Here is an 8596-nt window from a genome sequence, read left to right as displayed (position 1 = left end):
AGGGAAGCCATACTTAAATACAATGAGGCCAAGGAGGAAGTACTTCAGCTGGATAGGGAGAAACTGGGGTGATCCCGATTGACCACGGCTCGATTAGACACCACCAATCACAGCCGGTGCTTCGGAGCTTTGTAGTCTCGAGCGCTGTGAGTGGCTCGTGTCCAATTGAGCCGTGTCCAACTGGGTGCCACCCGAAGAAACTCATCAGAGAATACAGTAATATAGAACTATTTAAGAAGGCAAAGGTGAAGTTAGATATAATCAAGGAGCAGTTGGAGGACCTTACCAACGAGGAGTTGGCAGAGAAGGTCAACTCCAACCTGACGGAGGTACTTAGGATCGCGAGATCCTCTAGTAATCTAAAAGACACCTTTCAAAAGAGCCTTAGGATCGCAGCGGCCTCGTCAATAGGAGTCCTTGAGATATTCAAGGAAAGAGCGACCTTGTCCAGGGAGGAAGCTAAGTCAGAGGAAGTGAGATCCCTGAAGCGAGAAATCGCAGCTTTGAAAGATTAGAAGAGGAAGTAGAAGGAGAAAGAAGGAAGGCCCTGCATGCGGCGGGGGAAGCGGACACTTACAGATCTGAACTTCAAACCCTTAAAAAGGAGAAGTTGGAAAGGAAGGATAAAACCCCAAGCGCAAAGGAGAGAGAGAGAGAGAGAGAGAGAGAGAGAGAGAGAGAGAGAGAGAGTAGAAGTAGGAGAAAGCACTCCTCAGATACTCCTAAGAAGACTTCGAGACGGATCTCCTCGGCCAGCATCAGGGCGAGAGATAAGCTAGCCACATCGGAATCTGAGCAGATGGAGGTGGAGGAAAAGATTTCCAAAACAAAGAAAGTTACCTCAGACAGACCAAAAAACTGGCCGGAAGTCACTCGGCCCACCTTATGTGGGAAGAGAAAGATAATTAAGGAAGACCCGGAGGTGCAAAAAGCGATATACAACGCCCACAAAAAGCACATTTCCGAAACACACAATGAAAAAGGGGACAAACACACAGTCGCCAATGAGAGGACAGAATCCAGCCAACGCAGCAGCAAAAAGAGCGGATCAAGTTCCGCCGGCCCAGTAGAACTGGCGGAAATGATCAGGAGAATTGTTGCGGAGGAATTAACTAAACACAACAAGAAGCCGATCATCAGGGATGTTCAAATCTTGAAAACACCCATCACCGTAGAAAAAACAGGAGAGAAGGTTATAGACAAGAACGCAAGTCCGAGGGAAGGCAGCAAGAAATCAAAAGAGACGTCAAAAGAAAAGAAGAAACAGGACCAAGAGGAGGGAACTAAACAAGAGGACATGAACAAGGAAATGCCCTGGACTAAAGTCCTAGGCAGAAAGGGTAAGAAGGAACAAGGCGGAGGAAAATCGCCAGGACAAAGAAATAAAGTAACAACAACAACGGCGAAGCCCTCAAAACAAGCACGCATAGATGGAAGTAATATCAACAGAAATAGGAAAGTGCCATAAACAGCTACGGTACGAATCAATTTTCGCGGAAATACGTCATATGCTGATATAATGCGATTGGCCAAAAACAGGGTTGACATCGATACCCTAAACATAGGAGAGATCCGCTCAAGGAAAGCGAGAACGGGGGCCCTTCTGCTTGAAATCCCGGGAGCCGAAGGTGCCAGTAAGGCAGATAAATTAACAGGAAAACTCAAAGAAGCACTCGGGGACGAGCAAAACGTACTAATCTCTCGGCCGGAAAAAACCGCGGACGTCAGACTGAGAGATATAGAGGAGTCGACTACGAAAGAGGATATTCTGTTGGCATTAACACAAAGAGGAGAATGCCAAAAAGAAGCCATAAAACTGGGGGATATCACCTCAGCATATAATGGACTGGGAACGGTAGCTGAGATGCCCGGTAGCAGCAGCCAAAAGGATAGCGAACAGCAAAAGAATCCGCATCGGCTGGACGATGGCAAGAGTAGAGCTGCTACCCGAAAGGGCAACACAATGTTACCGTTGCCTAGAGGTAGGCCACGTTAGGAATCAGTGCTGCAGCGAGAAGGATAGAACAATGGCCTGCTATAGGTGTGGGCAGGATGGACACCCTGCAAAGGGTTGTAACGCACAGGCGCACTGTATAATATGCGCTGAGAAAAACCTGAAGGCGAATCATAGGATGGGGGGCCTGACGTGCAAACCCAATACGTCAGGGCGTAAACTTGGATCTAAATCTATATCCAAAAAACCTACGCAAAAAAGTACGGGGAAGAGTGACACAGTTGCAATGGAAATAGACACTGCAACCGCTAACATAACGACAGATAACGGGGTTGGGGACAAAGAATCGAGCATCACGAAATCCATGGCGGCATGCAGCGTCAACGACAACAAAACAACGGAAACAGTACAGGATCCTATTCCTAAAAGTATGGAAATTGATACAACACAACAAGAGGAATTACCGGATACTCAACCTCTTCAGAAAGAAACGGAATGGCCCGAAGAGGGGCTAAGCTGGACCAACGAGGGCCAAACCAAAGAACTAGGAAAAGAAGGAGAAGAAGGAGGAATCTCCGTTAATAAAAATGATGGTCAATAACGTTTTGCAGGCGAATATCAACCATTCCAGGGATGAGCATGACGTCCTACTCCAGACGATGGCGGAGGGAGACTTCGCAATCGCGATAGTCGCGGAGCCATATACTATCCCTGTGGAACACCCGCATTGGTTATCCAACGAGGATGAAACGGTGGCCATAACGTGGAGACAGGCCCGAAACATGATGCCATGTACCCCACACAGTAGAGGGAAACATTTCGTGGTAATAAGATGGGGAGACATGTTGGTGGTAGGCGTATACCTACCGCCAAGTCTGGACATGACTCAATTCGAGGAAGCACTGGAAGAGCTCGAAAGATGGACCATCCAACACATGGACAAGTCCCATCCTAATTGCAGGAGATTTTAATGCGAAAGCTAGAATGTGGAAATCCCGGGTAACGAATGCACAAGGAATCCTGGTAGCAGAATGGGCTAGCGGATTGGGGATATGTTGCCTAAATCAGGGCAAAAAGACCCTGTATCAGAGCAAACGGGGAATCGATTGTCAACATAACCTTCGCGAATCCAAGAGCGGCAAGAAGGGTCGTAAAATGGATAGTATCAGACAGGAAGTCAAAGTCTAACCACCGATATGTAGAGATACAAACGAGGTGATCCCGATTGACTACGTCTCGATTGGACACCACCAATCACAGCGACCGGTGCTTAAGAGCTTTGTAGTCTCAAACGCTGTGAGTGGCTCGTGTCCAATTGAGCCGTATCCAACTGGGTGCCACCCATACAAACAAGTCTCACTCCAATCACAGCGACCGGTGCTTAAGAGCTTTGTAGTCTCAACCGCTGTGAGTGGCTCGTGTCCAATTGAGCCGTATCCAACTGGGTGCCACCCATACAAACAAGTCTCACGGGCCAAACAGTCATAGAGGATACGGAAGAACAGGTAAAGTTTCTTCAGAAGGTACTCACAGAGGCATGCGATATCGCGATGCCGAGATCGGAGCCCAGGCCACGCAGAGCAATGCCATGGAGGAATGAAGAATTGGCACAATTGCAGATGGAACTCTCTAAAGCTAGAAGACGTCTCAAGAAGCTGAGATCAGGATATCCAGACGAAATAGAGATACAGATAAGGATAGAAGAATTTCGAGGACAAGCTAGGGACAGCTTCGGAAAGGCGATTAGCTAAATCCAAGGCGAAAAGCTAAATCCAAGGCCTGGGAAGACTTTGTACTTACGCTCAACGAGGACCCGTGGGGGCGCCCCTACAAAACCGTTTTCGGTAAACTGAGAAGGTGGGCGCCTCCATATACAGAATCACTGGAAGGAAATATACTGGAGCGGGTACTCACCGGATTGTTCCCGCCACCTCCCAGGACTATGAATGACTGGACCGAACCAGAGTTATCACCTGAAGGTGCCTCAGTGTAGAAAAACGAGCTGGGGGTCACACATGTGGAATTGCTGTATGCAATTAACAGGATGAAGAAGAAAAACGCAGCTCCAGGCCCTAGTAGGATACCATCCAAGACCCTGGCAACAAACGTGATGGCTGGAGAAATAATAAGGTTTTTCACAGAGTGCCTAAAAAGGAGGGAATTCCCCAAACTATGGAAGAATGCAAAACTAGTGCTATTGAGAAAGGCAGAGAAACCGGATGACCAGGCGTGCGGGTATCGCCCAATATACCTTCTGGACGACGAGGCGAAACTACTAGAACGCATCATATCGGAAAGAACAGTGGAACACTTGAACGGTAAGGGACCAAATCTGAGCCCAGCACAGTTCGATTTCAGGAAAGGAAGGTCTACGATGGACGCTATCAATACTGTAAGAACATTCATGGAAGAAGCATTTGCAACCGGAAACACAGTCATTGGGGTTTCACTGGACATTAAGAATGCTTTTAACACGCTGCCTTGGAGCAGCATCGGCAAGGCTCTAAGAAGACACAGAGTTCCCCTATATCTAAGGAGAATAACGAGTAGAAGAAAGGAAGCTTACCTTCTGCAAGAACGATGGCACGGCAGGTGAAAGATCAGTCGAAAGAGGAGTGTCGCAGGGATTCATTCTTGGACCCCTTTTGTGGAACCTGGGGTTTAACTCAAGTATGGAAGAAGACGAACTTCACGCAGAGAGCATGGTTATATGCTACGCGGATGATACCATGATCCTAACGGCAGGAAAGGACTGGGAAGAAACCATGCTCCGCTAGAATATTGCTATGGACACGGTCATCCAGAGGATCTCTGACCTAGAGTTGGAGGTCGCGCCAGCCAAGACGGAAGCGGTCGGCTTTTATAACAAAGACAGACCAGCTAACACCGAACTAAGGGTAGCGGGTACAGTGATCCAAGTAGGCTCGAGCATGAAGTACCTCAGACTGATGCTCGATAGCAGGTGGACATTTGAGGCCCACTTCTCGGAACTGGCGCCTAGACTGGAGAGGTCGGCTCTAAATTTGAGCAGGCTCCTCCCAAATTTGGGAGGACCTAATAATAAAGTAAGAAGCCCAGGTGGTATCTTCGATTGCACTATACGGGGCTCCAATCTGGGCATATGAAGTCAATAGGAACAGGAAAACCATGCAAATCTTAAGGCAGACGCAGAGGAGAATGACAGGGAGACTTATCAGGGCATATAGGACAACCTCCCTGTCGGTCAACACGGCCCTGGCAGGAATGCCTCCATTTGAATTGAAAGCGAGACTGCAGGAGGAAACATATGAGAGGATCTCGGAACTAAGGAGAGTTACCCCAGTCAACACTCCGGTACCGAAGAACACGATGGAGCTGATAAAGGAAGAAACCAGGAAAAAGATGATAAGAAAGTGGAGATCCTGGATTGGTGATACGGAATAAGGGGAGGACGCAATCATAGGAGCTATCGGGGAACAGCTGAGTGGCTGGCTGGAGGCAAGGGTGGGTCTTTCCTTCCGGGCGACGCAGGTCCTGACGGGGCACGGCTGCTTCGGAAGGTATCTGTGTTGCATCGAGAGGGAGACCACACCTAGATGTTGGCACTGCAAGGCCACAAACGATTCGGCGAGACACACCCTCAGGTACTGTCCGGCCTGGGACCGAGAAAGAGCCGCACTCGTAGATGTTACGGACCCGGACCTTGAAGCCGGGAACAAGGTCCCGACTTCATGGCCCGACCGCGTAGCGTATAGAGAATAAATTAAAGAGATAATATATAAATTTTGGTTTAACTTTACGAAGATTGTTTACGCGCAACTATTATTTGAGAATTGTTATGATCAGGGCGATGCGTCCGAACACTTGTGACATGATTATATAAAATTAGATATAGAGAGAAATAAATATAGTTTATGCAGATTCGAGAATAGGCGAATATCGTCAGTATTATTGGGTGATACGATTACCCCATTAAATAAAGGTTCCATTTTCGTTAATTCGTAGACGAGAGGCCTAATGGGCACATTTGGTGAATCTAATTTCGTCAACAAATCTAGATGCTAGTTTTTTTTGGTTGTTTGGTTTTTGTTAGCGCGCTAGAAGGAGACAATGAGATCATGTTTATTTTAATTAAAGAGCTAGCGACGCGATTAACGTTATAGAAAGTCGCATAGAGAAATAGCGCAGAGAAAAACCCTAGAAATGGAGTGTCGGATACGCCTAGGGGAACTTAGAAGTAAAATATCGTTGGAAAACCGCGTTTACCAAGACCACGAAGGGAAATCGCGAAACAGGAAACGTAGCACCGCTATTTAAACGTAACAGGGGAATTTAACGTTTCGCAAGCTCTAATCTTATACCGGGTGTCCAAATAACCCAGCTATCGACACAGGAATAAAAGGAAACACGTACGGCGAAGACGTAATAATTTAGGGAAAGCAAGACCAAACGAAACGCGACAATAATAAGTTTGAATTATATACCGGGTGACGGCAAAAACCGGATTTCTCGCATTTAAAGCCTGAAATGATGGAAACAGCAAACGTCAAGTAAAGCAACGCGGAAAGCCATAAAACATGACGTTTTGCGTAACCGCGTAATATAACGGGTGTCCGATAAACCCAGTTGCCATTGGCAAAATTTGTAATTCGAAAAATCGGAAAACGTCAAGCGTTTCAGGATTAAAAGTAAGGAAGATTAGCGTTTGCGAGAAATTTATAATGCAACGGGTGGCCGAGAAACACAGTTGTCGACATAATAAAATAGGGATAGCGACTAAAGAGAAAGGTCAAAGATTGCGGGGACAATCGTTGTGAAGCGTAATGTAATTAGAGATTTGTTACATACCGGGTGTCGGTAAAGCACTAGTTTGAAATTAATATAAGTAAGGAAGCCAATATGTGCAATGCGTGCGATATAATAATTATAAGCTAGATTGATCATTATGAGTAAAAGCAATACTTACCTGAAGGTCGGAGTACCGAAGGGACTTTATCCATGTTGGCCGTTGTCTATGTAATGTACCTGAAACGAAAAGAAAAACAATGTAATTAATTTAAGTTTATATACTTACCTGGAAGCCGGGAGGCCAAAGGGGATCCTATCATTGACGACTGCTATTCATGCAAGGTACCTAAAATAAGAGGAAATACATGTCATTGAATTAAATTTATAATGTATGTGTAATAATGTAATTATAGAGACGAAGCGTAGCGAGAGCGGGCTAAACGAACGCGGAGGCGCAGCTGCGAACGAGGCGCTAGGATCGAGGATCGTAGAGGGGATGACGCGGAGTATATAGGCGTGCGAAACCAGAAGCGGAGAGTGAAACCTTAACCGCCCACTCGCGTGGAGCAGTATGATAGCATACTCACTCGCGCGGAGCAGCTAGTTTAAAACTCGAATGCTTAACAAAGTGGGAGACTCACTCGAATGTATTCGATCTTACATAATGTATGGAAGTAATAAAATATATAGATATTGCAATGTTTGTAAATCGAGAATCATTAATTGACATAACCCATCCTTGTGCGATCTAAGCCAAACGCGATTGAGGATTAACCTTCTCCTTTGGAGGTCAAAAGGAGTGGCGACCGAATAGAGGACGAAAAACTGGACCGAATTACATGCAAGAAACTGTCATTCGGCTACAACCTAACGTGAAGTTCCGTTGTTAGGGCCCTAAGGAAGGAGGAGGGCAAAAGAGCATTCCTGACTTTTTGCGAATCAGTGATGACCAAGAAGGAGGCAGCTGAGAGAACACGAGAGGAAGTGATTATACTCCCGGCTTGTGGCACGGGCGGGGCTAACTAGGTAGAATTCTAGAATAGGAAAACTCCAGTAGCAACTAAGATAGACGAGCCCGAAGGGGCAACACGGGGAAGGGGAATAGTGCGATGAGGCGAGCGAGAACGCACACAGGGATAGGAGGGATCACCGCACCGACTAGCGGGGCGGTAAGGGGTCTAACTCGACGAACGGGTAACAGAGCCCCTACACCACGGGGAAGGGTATCTTCTCCATCTTTAACTTAAACGCCCCTCTCCGTGGCCCTGACTCGAATGCGAAGGTAGGAGGAGACATACAGCCGCACCGGATAGCGGGACGGCTGGTCTCAAATAAAGCGACAAAATAGTAGGGCTTAAAGGCCGAGCCAGTAGCGACTGGCCCTCAAAGGTAAGACCCATGGGACTGAGAGCGGGGGCCCGAGATCCCACCGAGATGGGTATACGGGGAAGGGAGGGTGAATCGCCGGTGTCTTCACACCCTCACCTACATATGGTAGGCTAAGTAATATAGCAACGCGGGGGCCCATCCGGAAGTACTACTGATGCGAAATTCCCGGATGGGTCCCATTCATATCGGGTTAGCACGCCCGCAGGGGTTTTAGTGAGTAGGCTCTCCGAGGCAACAGCCCCGGAGAGAGAGTCCCACATACCCCATCCCCCTCCCCCGAGGGGGATGGGAATGCGTAATGCATTTCCCCTGCGTCACAAAAAAAGTTAGTAATCCCGTAAGTAGGATAAGGAAATAACTAAAGGATAGAACTGCGTTGTCTGCGATTAACACATAGTAAATAACAAATATTAACATATTATCATAGGAATAAGTACGATACGGAAGGATATAAAATAGAACACTTGTTGCGTACGAGGCCTTCGA

General features: G+C 47.1%; 2 protein-coding genes across 2 annotated transcripts in view; one reads left to right on the top strand and one right to left on the bottom strand.

Annotated features, from left to right (window-relative positions):
• The first annotated feature begins 1519 nt into the window (after positions 1 to 1519).
• LOC108758487 (uncharacterized) lies at positions 1520 to 1996 on the top strand. Its single transcript, XM_018503482.1, has one exon. It carries the CDS (start codon positions 1520 to 1522, stop codon positions 1994 to 1996), a length of 477 nt encoding a protein of 158 aa, XP_018358984.1.
• Positions 1997 to 6925: 4929 nt separating this feature from the next.
• Positions 6926 to 8596, bottom strand: part of LOC108758486 (uncharacterized) — a 7358-nt gene continuing 5687 nt past the window's right edge. Inside the window, exon 4 of the mRNA XM_018503481.1 lies at positions 6926 to 6958. Within this exon, the coding sequence (XP_018358983.1) occupies positions 6926 to 6958 (33 nt within the window). The remainder of the gene's footprint in view (positions 6959 to 8596) is intronic.

Source organism: Trachymyrmex cornetzi, unplaced genomic scaffold, assembly GCF_001594075.2.
Source record: "Trachymyrmex cornetzi isolate Tcor2-1 unplaced genomic scaffold, Tcor1.1 scaffold1570, whole genome shotgun sequence".
NCBI classification, from domain to species: Eukaryota; Metazoa; Arthropoda; class Insecta; order Hymenoptera; family Formicidae; genus Trachymyrmex; species Trachymyrmex cornetzi.
Note: the sequence above shows the minus strand (reverse complement) of the source record. Positions and strands in the feature narration are given on the sequence as shown.